Genomic DNA, 19,368 nt, shown 5'->3' with positions numbered 1-19,368 from the left:
GCAAACCTCATTTGAGGTGCGAACAAGATTATGCTAACTTAAAATCATCTTGTGGCAATAGCTTGCTAAAACCACAGATAAAGCCAAAGTGATTTGTGCTTGTGGAGCATTAAATGAAGTCCAGCCGCGGTCCATTTAGGTGTAGACTCTAGATATTTGTTTTAGTCCCAACGTATAAATTGTCGATTTGATTTTGAGCAGAAAAAGGTGATAGAAAGAAGGGGGGAAGAACGCGGGCCTCCATATATTCCTTAAAATCCATTCTAGGCCAATTCGTGTAACGTTTTATAGGATTTGGAGATTTCTACTTAGATTGGTTACACTAAAATGTTGTTTGTTTTTAGCTCATTTACAGTCATTCAAACCAAAAAGTAATAGTAATTAGGGTTTTGCTTATGAATTTTTGATTGAATCATTAAACATAATGTTCAAAAAATCATCAAATTCACTCTTGAGTAACTAGCTAACAGTGACTATTGTTACAGAACGTAAATATCATCAATCTCCTTATTTTTTGCTCTCTACGGCATCTGCACCTATCTCCATTCCAGGATCTATTTTCAACTGTATACGCTGAGTGGCATTTGATATCAATATTTATTTTCTATTTGAGTATTTAATATCGATATTTATTCACTTTGAACCAAACCTTCTTTAGTAGTCTCTAGAAACACAAACTGTGCGTCCGATGATAAAGTAAAAAAACATCCCGAAAAGTAATGGAATTGTCAAATTGATTACATTGTGCTATGACAAACTCAAAAAAGGGGCTTGTCGTAAGGCATGAATGCTCACCAACAAACAAATACGAATCTCAGAACATCAAAATTATTTGAACTTGTGCATCAGAAGCTGCGACAGGACCATGTCAAAATACTCTCCAACTTTATAATACCACTCGTTACGTGAAGTTTCTTTCGTGTTAAGATTGCCATTCGGAGGAAATTGGTAATGAAGATTGGAAAATATTTGAAGAAGTAGATTGAGCTCCGAAACACGCGCTTTGTTTCGACGCGACTAATAAAGTTTGAATGACCGAATACAACGGCATTAACAAGCTTATTAATTGTAGGCAAGCACAATCAACGAAATTGTTGAAATTAGGTATCGGAGAAATAATGTACTGATGATCTATTGATATAGGATATGTGATACATTCGATCAAATTTGTTACTAAAATTAACCATTCTGTCGCCGTTGGGATCGAAAACATCAACGATAAGATATGTATTAACTTAGAAAGAATTAAACAAAGTACCCAATACACTTTTGGCACAAAATTATTAAAATTCCCTCATATTTCCAAACAATGTTTCTATGTAATTACTTTTTTTTTGTTTAACTGCGGAATAGAAAGATGAATACCACGCAAAATTATACTAAACTAGAAATAAACGAAAATGGCAATAGCAAAAGTATTTGTTGACTTAATCACCATTACTTGTTTCGAACTTTTTCATTGTACTTTTCATGCAAAAAATCGAAGGACTTATTAAATTTGACTAATTAAATTTGTCATATTTTACCAGGAACATCATTAGGGATGTTGTACAGTATGGGTTGTATAGTCTTTCCAAACGAAAGGCAAACAATCAAACGATGAGAGAATTACTTGGTCCAAACGAGCGTCGATCCTGATGAAAGTGATGTGTAAACGACTAGCGCAAAAGCATAACATTAGCTTTCCCATGTAGTGGTACAGAGCAATCTGGTAAGAACGAAGATTCATTGCGTATTCCATAAGCGCATGCAGAGCTAGAGGACTAATTAAAAAGAAAACGGATTCTATTGATTTATCAATCGAGAGCTGCGACGAGAGCTCGTCAGAGCAAGGAGCTGGGCACTAAAGTAAAGATGACCGCCGTCGGAGAGGTAGACAATGTATGAAGTAAACACTCGTACTACATTGGGCACAGTTCCGTTGATGAGGTTATGTAGTGAGAGCATATGCTTTTTCGTTGGTTTAGCAAGATAAATTAGGTTTATTTGCCCGTTATCTTGAGTGGCGTTAAAAGAATGATTCCATGATTTGGGTTCACCATATATAATGAGTAATTTGGCAAACATCTGTCGCTGCCATTAATTATAACCAGTATTTCATTCCTATGCTCACACGCTTACTTTAGCAAAGGTCCTTTTGAAATGATTACTTACAACAGAATAACGATTGAGCTGAAGCGAAGCTGGGCGGGGCACAGGAATGCAAGAGGAAGCTGCATTCAGAGAAGTATTCGCAACCTTCGCGTCCCACGGGTGCTGTAATTTATGAGCCTTCTTGTGTTAAATTTGCCGTAATCTAGAATAGTGCGCACTGTGTAGTGTTCGTTTTCACTAGCAATTCAGCAGCAGGAATTCGTGGAAGCATTATTCAATGCAGGTTTAGAAATTCCGTGGTAGAATTTACGAGATCTTGCTGCTGCTGCTGCTGCTGCTTCTTATAGCACCAGATAGTCAAATTAAATAAATGCCATTATAAAACAAAAACATGTTCTGTTCTGTACAAACTAAACTGTTCATTCGGTAACATTTTGTTTTGAATGTATGAAGTTTATTTTTTTTGTCTCGTGTTGCTTTGTAATCTTACCTTAGCGCAGCAATCGTGTGCTAGCGTTGAAGTACTCAATGCATTTAAGCTCTTTATTTATCATTCCAGCATTAATAATATTCCATCTATTTGAATGAAACCCTGTACTAGCTCTCTAAATCATACCACCATGTATAGCTCTATGGTGAATTGAAACACTTGTACACTGTGAATTGCAAGTGTAATCAAAATATATTTATCTCAAATATGAACAGGATCAAATTGCGAGTAAACTAATTACAGTAGTCCCTTTACAAAACAACGAACGGTGACTAGTCATGAAAGGTTGAATCAAACTAGATTTGAGATAGTTAGCTGTTTGTTTCGGGTTGAATGTTTCATTTCTTACTCATTCGCTTACAGTCAATGGTCATGAACCATGATTCTGTTCATTGACCATAGCACACCGTCCTACATTTGTTCTGGTATACCTCCTATCTTTTCTTTTTAAAGTAACAAGCATATGTTAAACTCACGTTCCCCTCGCCTGGGCGAATTAAGTTCAAGAACGTTGCCTTGTTGCCCGTGTGCGGTTGTAGATGCTAGTTAAAGGTAGCTCTTCCATAGTTACTCGTAGAACATTCAGATGGTCCCTTCGCAATGAATATTCAGAGCGAAATGTTATTTATCGTATGAATATGGCGAAGCAATTGATGGGTATGAGTTTCATTTTAACTTTTCACTTACCAACATGCCCAAAGGCGGCTGAATAAGGTAGATAGGCAATATGTCTTAACTGACCGACCATCTGGTGTTAGTGTTCGAATGCCCAGCATGGTGATTAATTTAGAGTCGATTGGAATCGAATGCTTTGTAAACTTGTCCGGGGGAACGGGTTGCTTCAACAAGCACATACGCACCCCCTGTAGGCATGTATAGGTTTCGCTTACTGGAGATGGAAATGAAGTTTGTTATAAAACAATCAATATTCAATAGTGTGATTTCATTTGCTTCGCGTAAATCCCCGCAGTAAATCGTGGCGTGGTTCTAGCGTATCACGGGTGTCCAGTAGACTATTGAGTACCATTGATCCACGTGGCGTCGCGCCGGGAGCATCTTGTTGACGTTGAAACAATTGCAAACGCCCAATCCGCTTGTCAGAGCAGAGAGTGCTGTTAGGTTTTCGGCAAAGGTCAATATTATAACGGATTGTAAGTTTAAGACCGGTAACGTGTCGTGATGGCGCAACATCAATACTGCAGCGTACCGTCAGTGTTTGCCGGAGCCGATGTGTTCATCACCGGTGGTTCGGGATTTATGGGCAAAGTGCTGATCGAGAAGCTGCTACGATCGTGCCCAAAGATAGGCCAAGTGTTTGTGTTGATGCGCGCGAAAAGAGGCAAACCGCTGGAGGACCGTTTGAAAGCGATCACCGAGGGATTGGTAGGTTGTCGCAGCTTTATAGGAAACACATGTGTTATAGGTACCGCATAATACCGCGTCATACACGGATGCGTACATGTTCGTTTCAGTTATTCAGCGTTTTAAAAAGTGAGAACGAAGCATCTCTCGCCAAGATCTGTCCGGTAGAGGGTGACTGTACCCAGTTGAAGCTCGGTATGTCGGACGACACGCTGAAGAAGCTGCAGAATGTGCAGTTTGTGTTTCATGTTGCCGCTAGTGTACGGTTCGATGATCCGCTGAGGGATGCCATCTTGACCAACACTCGCAGCACCCGGGAGGTGTTGGAATGGGCCACAACGCTACATAAACTGAGAGCTGTAGTGCACATATCGACCACCTACTGCAATCCGGAGCTGCTGCACGTGGAGGAAAAGATTTATCCGCCGAAGATGAACTGGAAAGAAGCCATACGTATGGCAGAGACGTTCGACACCGCAACGCTGGAAACGTTCAGGGACAAGTGCGTAACCTACTGTTGGATGGATGGATCGTAGCAGACTGGCTAATGAAATCTTTAAATTGGTTTCCTAGGCTTACTGAGTTCGCTCCAAACACCTATACCTACACAAAGGGGTTGGCTGAGCAGATTTGCCAAGATTACCGCCACAAGGTTCCGCTGGTTGTGTTTCGGCCGTCGGTTGTGACGAACGCCGAGAGTGAGCCACTCAGTGGGTGGATTGATAATTTCAACGGACCCATCGGGCTACTGCTGGGTTGTGGATCTGGCCTAGTTCGAACTGGCTTGCTCGACTTGAATAACCGAATCAACTGCATTCCGGTCGATGTCAGCATAAAAGCGATCATCGTAGCCGCGTGGAAAAGGGCAACGATCGATGAACCTAGTGCACTGCCAGTCTACAACAGTGCGGCCGATCCCGAGAAAACTATCAACTACGGCATGATGATCTATGATGGCAAAAAACTGTTCGAGCATGTCCCATTGTCCAACATACTGTGGGCTCCCGGTGGGACAGCCACAACCAATAAGTATATTTTCTATTTGCTATTCTTTTTCGTCCAGATCATACCGGCTCTCCTGATCGATACACTTTGTCGCATTACCGCCCGTAAGCCATTGTACGTGCGATTAACTCAGTCGTCAGTTGGATGAGTCGCAGCACTAGCGATTTATTAAATTTTATTTAACTTCATCCCATTATAATCCCCAGTATGCTCAAGCTGAATCGCAAAATATTCGATGCTCAAGTTTCGCTACGCTATTTCATGAATATCGAGTGGTTTTTTGATAGCACTAACTTTAAGCAGCTCAACGAACTACTGCACGACGATGACAAGTATGATTGTCAACTAGCGCTTCGTTTTAAGTCAATCTTGTTTTACCATATCTAAAACATACTTTCTACCTCCTTAGGCGTTGCTTTTCCACCGAATATTTTACTCACGGTACGATGGAGTACTATAAGCGAGCCATTCTCGGTGGACGCCGTTACTTGATGAAGGAATCAGACGAAACTATACCGGCTGCAGTGAAGAAGTACAAGCGCCTGCTGATGTTAGACTTATGCGTGAAGATGGTTGTAGGATTGCTAATTATTTATTTGATCTACAATAGATATGTAACATAGAAAGTTTGCATTAAAGCTGCGAACACAAAACGGTAACAACCAGCTTCTAGTTCTAAAACAAATCTTCAGAGCTGTTCTGTGAAAGAAATCGAAGATTATGTTCCTCTGGCTCATTTTATTTTGCATTCGCTCGAATCGTTGCTTCGTTCTAATCAGACGCATCATTTGATTAACATTAGGCCGAGCAAGTCGATACCGTGGCAGTTTCGATTAGCATATTCAAATCGTCAGCAGTCTTTAGCGTACAGTTGAACCCGTTTGAATAGCCAATAAGTACACACTACGGTGCATAGAGAGCTGTACACCTCTATTGTTATGTCGCTGGGAGGATTACTTCCGGAACAATTCAACGCGACACCTCGCACCAGGAGGGTCAGATTGCATGTGTGCGTTTCATTTCCCTTCAGTCACATATGCTCATCACAAATAATTCTTTTATCTTTTTAACCAAGGGTAGAGGGCCCCGAATACTATTAAATATTGTACTTCTTTCAGGAGTGTTTATCGTAATAATGGCAAAACTTTTATAAGTACTACTCGTGTAAACACCTTTGAATGTTGTATATTGGAACAAATTAAGCTCAATCGTGACATACCGTACATGGTAAGCATTATCAACTTACTTTAAATTTCCACTCAGATCTACTTCATTGCATTACATGTCGAAAATCATTTTATCTGTTGAACGATCTGCTTGCCACCGAATAAATCAATGTGGTAATGCATGTGTTGATAAAACTTTTTCTTATTGATATTTTTCTGTACATTCCTTATAGCCATCCGACAGCCAATCGATATACCAATCGATTTCTCTAGATTATTTTAATATAGAAAACCATCTTTCTGTAACTTTTGGATTATGAAGCAATCGTAAATACATTCCCAACATTTGAATTTAACGACAGTTCGTAGTATAATTTCCCATACTTATTAACACCATGAAGTAATTTATTGTATTTATATTTTTACGTGAATACGGTGATGTGGTATGGATCATTTGTCGTCGTTATTAGTGCAGTAAAATGGTTAAAGTTGGTAAAGAAATTAAAGTATAATTGATAGGAAAACGCTACAAAATGTCAGCAAATGAACAATTCCCAATGTTAATTGCCAATCATGCGATTGATTGTAACCTTTGTTTGGTTTGAATCTTTTCAAATGTTGCTCTTTCCGTTATCATTATGTTCGCCGGATGTCGTTGAATCGTAAATCAATTATTGCGCATTTATTGCACTTTTTTCTTCAATTTTTTTGGCATACAAGAACAACACAAACAAAAACGCCAATGGGGAGTTTGGGAGCCTCCTGCGGAAATGCGGAAGCAGATAAAAATGTGATGAAATGTGCGATGCTTTGAATTAAAAACATGCTCGGATGGATGGATTAAAAAAGACTTAAGGTTTTATGCCCGTGCACATCCATCAATCAAGGCGAATTTGCCTCCAAAGCAAAGTCTATCGTTATATAGCAGGAAAACTTTGTAACAATTTCATTATTATCGAGCAATTCTTGCCTTGATCTACACCGACATTTAGTAGGAGGGTTTCCGGCTGGACGGTTCGGAAGTAGTATACGGTGTCCAAACGTCGTTTTTTCCTATCATAAGCTTACTAGATGAACAGACACGCGAGGTTGGATTTGGTTCTTCCGCGAAATCGCAGGGAACGCTTCAAGCGATACCAATTACATGCTTGTTTTGTTTTTATGCTTTGAACGAGAAATGATTGATGATAAAGAATTTTTTGAGGTCAACGCCATGGTCAAATCGTGCACCATTTTTAAGATTCAAGGATAAGATGGAATCCGCGACTGAAGGTCGCATAGTTCAATTCCGAATAATGTTTCACAAAATGTATGCGTAAATCGTTTGTTTTACTTTTTAATAGTATTTCAACATTAATGTTCTAACAGTAAGTCCTCCACCATATAGTGTGGATGATTTCTGTTTGTGTTCTTTTAAAAAAGAAATGAAAAGTGTTTCCCTGTATTTTTTCTTTTTTTTCAAATGCATGTCGTTGCAATTCGTACGGAGCTTTTCCGTAGCGCTGATGTTGCCCAACAGCACCGGAATCCACGATTGTTTCGAAACGGTTAGCGGCAACATAAAACCGATACATTCGAGTATTTGCTCACCAAATATACTGCAATCAACCGCCAAAAGAGTAAGATAAGACGGGAAGCTGGTGTCAAATAGAGGAGCGTGTACAATGCCCTGTATGGAGTAATCACGACCCGAAAGCCCAACCTAAAATCAGGAAAATATGAACCTCAAACTTCATTTTCGGTAGTCGCTGCGGTCCCTGTTTGAGGTTCTGCAAGCTGGGTGCACAAATAGACCAATTTGTGCAATTCGTGTTTATGATCACCACGGAACTAAGCCTCTGTATAAATTCTGACACCAAAGGTAAATGTTTCATCTACGAATCTGTTATCAGTAGCAAATGTAGAAAGGTGGATTTCATTAAAAAAGTATAGCTAAATTGCCAAATTACGATAAACAAACGGTGTCACATGTCGCTATAGGATCAAAGCAGTACAGCCGTATTTACACCGTGTCCAATATATTCTCATACACTTTTTTGTTGGACGATTTTGGTATGTTCACAGCACCTAGTCCAAATATCAATATTGTTTTCTAAAATTGTAGCGTTTACTTAAAAGCCAAAATGATGGATTGGTCTATTTTATGTTGCGGGTCTAATTTTAATAACCATGAAACCATTACGTGTCTGTGCTATAAAAAACGATGTTGGATAAGGAGCCCTATTTTCAAAACCTTGAAGTATCTTGGAATCAAGCTCGATTTCGTATATCGAACCATTAAAAGATAGCTTGAGACTTCCTCTTTGAATTACAAAAAAAGATCGGGGCGAAAGCGGTCGGCTAGTACTGGAAAAGTGATCAAGACCGTTCGGGAACGTATCCGACGTTATCCTCAACGTTCGACACGAAAAATGGCTACAGATTTGAAAGTTTTGATATCAACAACGTATAACATTTTTTAATAGGAGCTAGAGTATAATGTTTATGAAAAATCCATCCAAGAAAAAAAAGGAAAAAGCAACTCTTCTTGTATCGCGGCACGCTGGTCACGACTTGTGTTCTCTGATGAAAAGCTATTTATTCTAGAGCAAAGTTGTGGTGTCCAAAACGATAGCTTGTGGTCCAAAAACATTAAGGATGTAACAGATAACCAAAAAAACATCCCCAGGTTTACAAAATGCGACTAGTGTGATCGTTTAGGGCGGTATTAGCCGGTACGGCAAATTACCCCCATTTTTTATCGAAAAAGGCGGATAAATTAACCCAACGTCTTATAAAAGATATTTTATGAATAAAATAGTGAAATCTAGCGTGGAAAGATTATGCGGGAACGAAAATTATGTGTTCGGCCATGATGGAGCGCTCTTGGAGGAGCATTTTTTGTTTCAAAACTGGTGCAGGGACAATTTAACCAGATTTAAATGAATGAATGGCCTTCCAGTTCACCAGATCTTAACCTACAGGACTTTATCGTTTGTTTATATAATTATTGGACCTAAACGAACGAAAATTGTCTAATTTTATTCAGTTTGAAGGAACGATTCCAAAAAATGGAAGAAAATGTCTATGAAAGTCGTCCGTGCCACGTGCGTTGAACTTTCGAAGCGATTGAATCTCGTAAAAATGGATGGGAGGGGGGTAATTCCGAAACAAATAATAAAAAAAAATATTTAATTGATCAGTATAAGTTTCTCTTTAAAAAAAGCACTCTGATGATAGAAATTGGTCCACCCGTTACGAAAATAAAAATGATTGAATTTGTATGAGAATATATTGGACACGGTGTACATAAAAAGCAACCCAATCATCAACAGTGCGGGAAAACGTAAACCAATAATACTAATTGTGAATTGTATGGACTTTTGACCAACATAATGGAGTCAATCGATTCTTTACTGAAATGAGTCGCCTAATTCTAGGTAGCGTGTAGAACTGCTACTTCCTTTTTATCATACAATTTCTATGTTAACAGAAATGTACAAAAAGAAGAAAAGCCGCAACAAAAGTTTGGCAATAAAGGATGTCGTATTCCCTCTTCCTTTTTGTAATAGCGTCTACAACCGTTCCCGAAGCTAATGCATTCTATTTTACAATTTTTACAGACGAGCTACGGAAAGGCCAACCCACAAGTCTGGCAGGTTCCATTGCGCCATGATTATAATTCATTCCTGGTCGTGAAAATTAACGGTGCTTTTGCAGAGTGAGAGCGGAAGGAAGGAAAAGTGCAATTTGCCTGTAACTTCAATCTACGATCATCCATGACAGCTTCTCAGTCAAACGTTACCATGTCAGCGGTCGCAAAACTGCTCAGTCGGAGTGCAATGTTGAGGACCTGGTTAAGTATATTAAGAATTTCAAGTTACGTCCGTTGTTTCATTAGTATCTGATTGCTTTCTGAACTAGGAATCGTGATTCCATTTGAATTGTAATTAGAACCCGGTTTTCTTATTTCTCAGGATTTTACCCGAACGAACTATACACTTCGAACTATCAAAATGAAAATAACTTAACATCTACATTGTAGAGGCTCAGTAACATTTGTGTAGTAAAATAATATCACGAAAAATCCGCGATTTAAAAAACATGATCGACTTTAAACGATTAATACGAGTATGGTATCACATAATACAGAAAATGCCATGTGAATGTATTGAATTTTTAGCGATATCACTTCTCAAGAGCACAAGTGCTCTATTGCGGCAATGCTTTGAAGTAGCTCAGCAGCGACCAATCTTACATACTGTAATCAGCATGCAAGTAGCATATCCGGAGGGATTTGAACAAATTGCTCTTGTTGCCGTTTATGGTCGTTTCTAGTTGTGCTTCTGCGTTTCTGGTAAATAGAGCCCTTTTAAAGGTTTCGCAAGCATATAATAAAGAGAATGTGAGGCTCTGGGCGGTACAAAAATGATATTTTTCTACTGCATAAAAGCATCATGCATAGAATGGTAGGTCCCAGAAGCTTTAAATATTTTGGCAAAAACGAAATCGATATCAGTATCGTGAAATTGACCAATTCTAATTTATTGGCAGCAACGCCGAATCGTTAAAAATTTAAGAAAACTCAAACATAACTTTTTGCCCTGCTTACTTCTTAGGCCCACTCTAATCCTAATTCTGGAATTCTGGATTTAGCCATTTTTTATACAATTGGATGGTTTGCTCTCAACTTCTGCATAATAATTTATAGGGACATCAATAACATGTCACGTACGGGTGAAACATTCTTTCTCTTATGACATCCCTCGATGACATCTAATTGATTTTCCAAAGTGCTACTGCTAAATTTGTCGAAAAAGCCGAATTACATTAAATGTAAAGATAAATAAAATAGAGCTCTAAGCGTTACGGCTAATTCGTTCGTAATACGATCATGATTTACGTGAAAGGAGTTAATGTCGTTGAATTTCCTATGATGGATCATATCCTATGAATCTAACGGAGAAGAATCTCTTTCTCCATTGGATAACGTTTTCACGTGAGTTGATACATGAGCACATACCATCACGTGGGTTTCGGGAGGGCGAAAATTAATTGCCTTGCCCGTCAGTTCCATCATATGTTCGATGAAATGATAAATAAAGCAAACACCATAGAATAAAACAATGATATCGGATTGCTTTCGGGCCAATCGACAACGAACCGATAGCAATCATAGTGCCCCGTGATGGTTGACGATAGTCGTCGACATTGCCGTTATGACGCAATCGTGATAAATTACCGAAAATGATTTACAATACCAATCCATGGAGACACGATACCGGCGGGTTATTGAGGATCACTAATTTCTGAAGAAATAAAAAATGGAACCAGCTCTGTGCAACCAGCATAGAAAACCCAAATCAAATGATTTATGATGACCTTTGGGGAAGGTATTCGTGAAGCCATCGTTCAACAAGCGGTAAGATAAAGGCTCCCAAAAAACAACCTTAGTAAACAATTTCCCTGGTTCGAACACGTAAATTAGTATGCTACAATGCACCCTAGCTTGGTGAATTAATATTCGTAAGTTCAAGCAGCGTCACGTAGCAAATCATCACTGTACCGGTACCACGGTACGAGTACTATGAGATCCAATTAGCATGCTGGGGGTAAAAACACCGGGATTGCTTCCAACGAACGACGAAACAGAAAGTTTGGTATATTTTCTTACACTTTCAAAATGACCATATTCAGTTGTTGAGAAATAGTTTTTGAACAATAAAGAGAAAAAAAGTTGATGTATTCGAGATTTGTGATAGGTCCCTTCCGTTTTCATTAGCTGTTAAATCAAATAATTACGCACAATTCGATGAATGAAATTATGAATCGATTGCGTACAGAGATGATAATTGATGCTAATTGAATTCTGCGTTCTTTTCATGCTTTTTGCTTACACATATATCCTTTGCTACAGGGAAACAAGTCAAAGAATACTTTATCGAATAATCGACTGCATGAGACCATTCATCACCTTCTGTGATTGTGGCGATCATTTCAGCTTTAGTGGGTATGGTACTACTTACGGTTTCGCAAACTCATCAATCATCTCGGAGCCTGATATCACAGCACTATAGCCTGATTGTCCTTTATCCGACCTAGTCGGAGTCCGGTCTGACCGCTTGATTTAGTCGGCTTAGCGGTTAAGACTGGCTTTCCCAAAACTATTCCGATACAGCTTTGTAGAATTATTGCGGTGATGATTTGTGAAATGGAACCGACATATTTTATATGTAAACATTCAAAAACTGAATCGTCAGTAATAATAAAACTGTCGACAACATCTTTAACATGTCTAATGTATGTCTTCGTAGACAATGAATAAGTTAGAATGTCTCTGTGACATTTTTCATTCCTTTTTAAGTCCCAAAAATCTAAACTCGTGTTGCGGTTTGTAACTAAGCCACGGGACGGTTACACCATCAAGCTACATTCATGACATGCTCCGGATGTATAGCTCACTGTCACAAATTGTTTCCCTTTCAGAAGGTATGGCTTTGATGTGAACCCTTTACTGAGTCTGAGCAAGACACTCGAGGGCAAAAAAAAAAACGCATGGAAAATGAACGCGTACATCTTGTATAACCACTAAAATAAGCTGCTAAGCTGGTTTAGGGTTTTTTGGCGAGAGAATAGAATAGAAGAGAGAGAGAGAGAGAGAGAGAGAGAGAGAGAGAGAGAGAGAGACATAGGGAGGAGGGGTGTGAGCGAAAATGGATTTAAATGTAAGTTTAACTTCATGTGACGTTGTTATGGATCACATTTATGGTTAGGGTAACTACTTCATACGGAATATTTGTATTTTTTTTGTTACACTGAATTTTGCTACGTTGCGTTCCTTTTTTCTTGTTGATAATACATTTGTTGTAAGTGTGTACTTTACGCGATACACTTAAACAAAGAGTCATTGAAATCGATACAGATTCGATCTTTCGATCGTATTACATCATGAAAGCATTACTAGTCATTCTGGTACCATTTTTCCTCAGTATTACATCGAAACTGTAAAATTGATGTGGCGTCAAAAAGCCATCAGCCAGCGTCGAAGTGCCGTTGCAATATGTCCATTTTCCAGTTCAATCAATTTACGGTCCCATACTGACTCGGTACGTTTACCTTCAGTCTGGAGTGTAACTATCAGGAAGGACAATTGCAACGGATGAAATTTGATTCGAGCACCTACTTCTTCAGGAAGAAGATTTTCATTCTTGCTCTTCGTTCGCTACTTTCAACAAGTCATTTGCACCATTTTTATACTCATGCCGTCTATCAGCAAACGTGTCCGCATTGTAGAACTGATTCATAGCGTTCCATTTCCAGCTGGAAATGGAATCTGGGAAGTTTTTCAATTTCGAACTTTTCTCGTCCATCCTTTCATACAGCAATCCACGACCTAACTCACTACTTGGATGATGGATAACCGACTCCTGTAGGGAACAAACGTTTTCGTTGTAGGTATTGCCCTTGCATTGCTACACTCTGCATAGAAACCTTAACGCCAACTAGTTTGCTTTCTTTTGTTAAATTTTTCAAGTGAACCGCTCCTACGATCTTGTTGGTGGCACTGCTTGAAAAGGATCTTATATGTCTTTTCATTTATAAACGAAAAATGTGCTCTAACCATCTGTGTGAACCAAGGGTTCGATGGATATGATTGATCCTAAAATCGCAGACCAATTCAACGATGCCATTTTGAGCATCATAACTTTTGTCTTCTCACGTACGTAACATTTCTTTCTCGGCGCAACCTCGGTGTACGTGGTCAGTTCAGTACGAGTTAATGTATCATACATTACTATTATTCAATGGTTCTAGATGGACACATTTTCATTTGTGGTCGACTAACGGTAAAACGGGCCAATGCTGTAGCTTAATCCATTTTGCCCCGATTGACCTAAAGTCTGAGTATTTGGTATTTTTGGTATTTTCAAATGTTTAATCATTCAGAAAAAATCACTTTAAAAAAAATGCAAAAATAATACGTTAGTTTCCCTTTCAGTTCAATCGAGGCGTTTAACATTTTAATTACAACCAGGCACCAATTTATTGCAACATATTGTTCGATGCATGAGATCAAACGCAACAACAGCAGAAGGCAAGCTGCTCAGCTGTACTTTGTTCCGAGCTAGACGTGTCACCGCAACTACATAAAAACCGTTCCCTTCATATTCTGAGACAAACTTGGCTTAAACCAAACGGAAAGATTTGGAAATCGTTTGCACTTCCTATCACTCGCCGTTTTAATTATCGAAGTTCACCGCAACTACATAAAAACCGTTCCCTTCATATTCTGAGACAAACTTGGCTTAAACCAAACGGAAAGATTTGGAAATCGTTTGCACTTCCTATCACTCGCCGTTTTAATTATCGAAGTTCATGGCGTTGATTGACGTTTCTATTTGCCAGATCAAAAGAAATAATCCTCTCTTTACTAACTTGCCCTTACTAGGTATTGAACTGAATTGAAAATTAAATGTTGATTGTGTATCATGAAAAAGTAACGTCATTTCAGTTCAGAGTAAGGTATGAGACCTTGGAATTACAACCATAATTCTTATCTGTTTAATCCCTTTTGCTTCCAAATTTGCTTCCTTTAAGCATTTAATTCAACATTATGACTCTTAGTATTATTATCATATAACAGATACCTTATGTAAAAAAATGACTTAGTTGAACAGACGCTCGCCAGTCCTTATGTATATAGAAAAATGTCTTAACTTTTTGAATTCGCCCTCAGCCCCTGAAATAGCTCATTATGTTGTTAGTCATGTCAACTGCCATTCACTGTTGCACTCTCTGTTCCTTTTTCCGTGTCTACAGTTTTGATTCTAGCGAATCTTGGTTTTGGCGTCTTAACAGCAGGTGCGACGGAGTTGCCTAACAATTTAATTCGATTTTTCAATTTGATAAAGTTTATGAATAACCTTCCTACCCAGAGTCAATTCTAGCGCGACGCAGGCAGCTGTATACAACCTGCTTACATCCTCAGCCTCAATTCTAAGAGATCCAACGAGAAATGCGAGACTAATTCAGTTTGATTCGGTTGAACACGAATCCGTGATTGCATTCATTTACCGCCTAGAGATCGCTTAACGGTCATTATTGTAGACTTCGTCTTCGCGTTCCTGTAGTCCTGTATGCTGGGTTACATCACAAGTGAAGCCATCTTGTCATTTGCCCTATGTCTACACGTAGAAACGATAATGCGAAGTCCGTTCTTGTATATAGAAAAAAAAGATAATTCTGTTTCTATCATTACCATGAGTTCCCGATCTGATGAGTATATCTTTTGCTCTCTGGGGAACGATTTTCTGTTTCACTAAACAAAATAAAGACGCGTAGTAAGAAATAAAAAATGAATTGAATACTTCTCTTTAGTGTTTAATCGATTTTATATGTTATTATTGAATTGATATTTGCTCGCGATTCTTAGTATGAAATTGTTTACTTGAACAGTTTTTACTGCGTCAATGCTTGAATAATAGAGTTTTATCATCTCGCATGCTATTAATGATGCTGCTACTAACGAGAAGAACTCCATCTTCACCCCTTTTCGAGCGCTGAGGAAACACGCAACCAAAGCATCTTCGGACACCAGTGTTTTCAATGTACACACAAAAGATACCAAACGGACAGGCAAACGTAAAAGTTCAGAAATCGATCTAGGTTATTTTCGAACAAAGTCTACAGCATACATCTAGCTGAAAGCACTATGTAAGGGCTTGTATATTAATGACTACACGATAAGCGTCCACAGACGAAAAAATGTACTGAGCGAAGGATGGAAACCGCCAGTTACTAATTACATGATCCAATGAGAAAAAAATGTTACATCATATGAACCCGAAAATGCGACAAAATGAAAGATCGTAGATTGTGGTTATTATTTTAAAGTAGCGGCTGTTCTGTAAAACTGTCTCAAACTCAAAAACTGGCAAAAAACTCAAATTCAAATTTGTCAAAATCATCTCCACGCTTTAGTCGTATAGAAAAAATTATGATATCGTTCTCCTGTCTCGATGTTGGTTTTTGAACTATGATAACTTTATTTTAAAAAAATTTCTAGCTTGTTCTCTATAAAAGGAAAATTCGCATAATTCATTTCATTCATTGTTTCAACTTTAACTCAAACACTGTCGTTATTCTGTAACTGCCTGTAAAGAGGGACGGTAAATATTCTATCCCAACCGCCCCATTTATGATGCTGGAATAATGTGCGGAATGTAAAATCAAGCTAAACGCTCCAGGGTGGAGAAAAAAAAGATATAATCGTTTCTTTAAAATTTTCGATATTTTATAAGGAAAACGAGTTGCAATCGTCGCTCGTTCCATTTCGCTGCTTGGTCAAGCAGCAGTCCGAAAACGCACAGTTGAATGGACGAAATATAAAAGCTGAAACCCAAATGCGAGATGTCTTTGCACACTTTGCCACAGCTGCCGCTTGCTGTGCTCGGTATGCTATTAAGGTTGTGCAGGGATAATATTGTGGAACTGTCCGCCATTGGCGCAGAAAACCTTCTGTGAGCAATTCTCAAGGACTAGCCATTTTTTTATGTCTTTTCGGGTCGTTAGACGCGCCAAACCATATTTAAAACAACCACGGTGCGAAGACACAACAAATCAGCACGCAGCCTCGTCGAGTCCACATTGTATCTCGTCGAGCAACATAATAATGCACCACAATGGATCCAATTGTTAAGAAAGGAACGGTTTGCATGCACGTTTCGGAGCGTACTCGCCAGGCCGGCTGGTTATGAGTTATGATCTTACTTTTCACACGCTCCGCATACCGCACGGTTAAACTACACCTGAAGTACTCAGGGTACGGTGTGACATGGAGTTTAGAAACATTCCATTAGCGAACAATCATCACAAATTGACGCATGTAGCGCCTGTACGGACTAATTAGCAACCGGCTATCGTTATGGATCGCACGGCCTACTACACTTTTGCAGTAGTTCACTCACTAAAACCACTGGATACAAATGCAACATAATTTAACTCTTGCGGCCGTTCGTTTCACCGTTAATTATCAAACATCACCAACGAACGTTCGATGCACTATTGTTACAAGCGGATCACCATTGACATGGAGGGATCCTGGAGCTAGGTGTATGTGCGCCATTAGCGAGTCTGAAACGTGCTGGAATGGCAAAACACGAGCACTGATCCGCCGTTCTGCAAATTGGAGCAAATGAAATCGGGCACTTATCCTGGTGCCTCCGAACAGCGGAACGACGGCGCGTCGCGGATTTTGATAATCTCAATTACGTAGCAGCACCGAATATGCGCTGCGGATACTAACCACGATACACTCACTGGCTGCTAGAACCCTCCGTCAGATAAGACTGTCGTCACGGAACTGGCGTGTGCGTCGCTGAACTGTCGCTGATACAGCCATTCTCGTACTGGTAAGATTATTCGTTAGACACCATGCGCATGCTCACCACACAGCACCCCTCACTGGCCGATGGAATGGAACCGCTTCGTAGCAGCATCCGACGGTTCCCGAGATGGCCCTGTCTTGTGGCGGGAAAACTATTTGTTTATCATAACGTACGTGTCTAGCAGCCCATCGAGTTGCTGGACATCAAGAAGTATACGGTTCACCTGTGGCAGTTGCATCGGCTGGATCTTGGGCATATTCATTACCGTGCATTTCCCCCCCCCCCCCCCTGCCCGATGAAATGATGTAACGCGCGGCGACAAAAGGGCCTGTTGCCTCGCACCTGTTGCACTCTACGCTTGCTCCACCGTAAATGGTGCCTATTTAGTTATCTGATAATTGGTAACTCATTGGTAATTGGTAACAAATGGTAATTGGTTAGTACCAATAGAGCTCTCTAGTCGTTCGAGCTAGTGTCTCGATGCAGGTTAGATTGGAGTGCGTTGTATCAAACGGCTAGCAGAGAATGAAAATTGTCTCCGCATACAATATTAACCAGCAATGGAGCTGAATGGCGCCTTCCTAAGACACCTACGTACGATCTTTTCAATAGTGAAACCGAGCTGTTTCAGCTGATTTGACGTCAACGTCAACGCTAACCTTTGACTGGAACAGACACCATTGTGTGCACGAGTAAGAAATATTGCTGATGCAAAATCAATTGTACTCGAGATTTGCCGTGTGTCGAAACGAAAAAAAAACCTAAACGGCATTTTGTACATTGAGGAGAAGAGTAGTTTTAGATGAACTGACGACATTAAAACCTGTTAAACACGGCCTATTCTTCTTTTTCGCTCGTTCCATGATTTTCCACACTAAACCTCAGCGAAAGCCGCATTGTTCAAGATGAATGGTTTGGGTTTATGCGACAAACTTTGCCCAGTGATGAAATTACATGAAAACATCAGCTGAACGAAGTTAGTCGCATAACATTCGATGTCATCGTGCTGGATATGAGATGAGAACTGTACACGATCATTTTCACACCAGCTTCACACTTGCCTTCTCGCGATGGTTATGGAAATATCGACATTAAAGTACAACTACTGTGATATGACCCATAACTCAGATCACAGCAGAAGTTCCTTCAATATAAACATCCTGTCTCTTGGCCTATATTGCTCTTGCTCTTTCTTACTTCTCTGTGGAACCCACTTCTGGACACTGCTGGCGTATAAAAGTGCAAAGTTAGTAGGTAACTACTGCTGTGATATGGGGTATTTAGCACAATACTATACACATATCACACCGGGAGTTCCTTCAGACTTCAGACACTCGATTGAAAAGACCTAATTCTGTATCGTTTGTCCTTCTTCGTTCTGCAACACATCGCACACGGCAGCCATGGCTCAACGATTTAGGATACGAGTGTTCGGTCTAGTCACTTTGAATGCTGATAATCACAAGTGACTAATCCGACAGTCGTCCTAAGCCGAGAGAGACGAACATCACTACGCTAAATCACAACGTTGAAACTTTCTGTGCACACGAACGATCGCGAACTGCTGCTCAACATGGCTACACGATTTTACCAAAGACCGCAGATGGTTAAGGTGTTGTCAAAGTGATCGTCAACCTGCAACTGATAACCTAAGCTGATATTCCACACATTTTATATACGCCATACACAAATTGTTATTTAGGTTAACAAATGACCAACAAGGAATTGTTTTGTCCGTCCATGCGCTTACAAACCGTCCGTTTTGATGGAAAAATGGTCTAGGTAGGTAAAGCTGTGTGTGGGTAAAACTGATGACACCAACATTATATTTTTCTTTCGTTTAGGTAGCTGCTACGTTGCCCACTGAAGGTACAACCCTACCATC

At 39.6% G+C, this 19,368-nt stretch overlaps 2 protein-coding genes across 3 annotated transcripts in view; one reads left to right on the top strand and one right to left on the bottom strand.

The window, feature by feature from the left end:
* LOC126577131 (neuropeptide SIFamide receptor-like) overlaps positions 1-17,454 on the bottom strand; it is a 44,415-nt gene extending 26,961 nt beyond the window's left edge. For both annotated transcript variants that reach the window (XM_050238554.1, XM_050238555.1), the window contains exon 1: positions 17,402-17,454. The gene's annotated coding sequence lies outside the window, so the exon portion shown is untranslated. The remainder of the gene's footprint in view (positions 1-17,401) is intronic.
* Positions 3,593-6,720, top strand: LOC126577132 (fatty acyl-CoA reductase wat-like). The gene is made up of 5 exons (XM_050238557.1): positions 3,593-3,967; positions 4,057-4,448; positions 4,520-5,065; positions 5,158-5,283; positions 5,361-6,720. Exons 1-5 carry the CDS (start codon positions 3,764-3,766, stop codon positions 5,572-5,574), a joined length of 1,482 nt encoding a protein of 493 aa, XP_050094514.1. The 5' UTR covers positions 3,593-3,763; the 3' UTR covers positions 5,575-6,720.
* Positions 17,455-19,368: the final 1,914 nt, after the last annotated feature.

This window comes from Anopheles aquasalis, chromosome 3 (genome assembly GCF_943734665.1).
Source record: "Anopheles aquasalis chromosome 3, idAnoAquaMG_Q_19, whole genome shotgun sequence".
In the NCBI taxonomy this organism is placed as follows: Eukaryota; Metazoa; Arthropoda; class Insecta; order Diptera; family Culicidae; genus Anopheles; species Anopheles aquasalis.
This window is presented reverse-complemented; position numbering and strand designations above follow the sequence as displayed.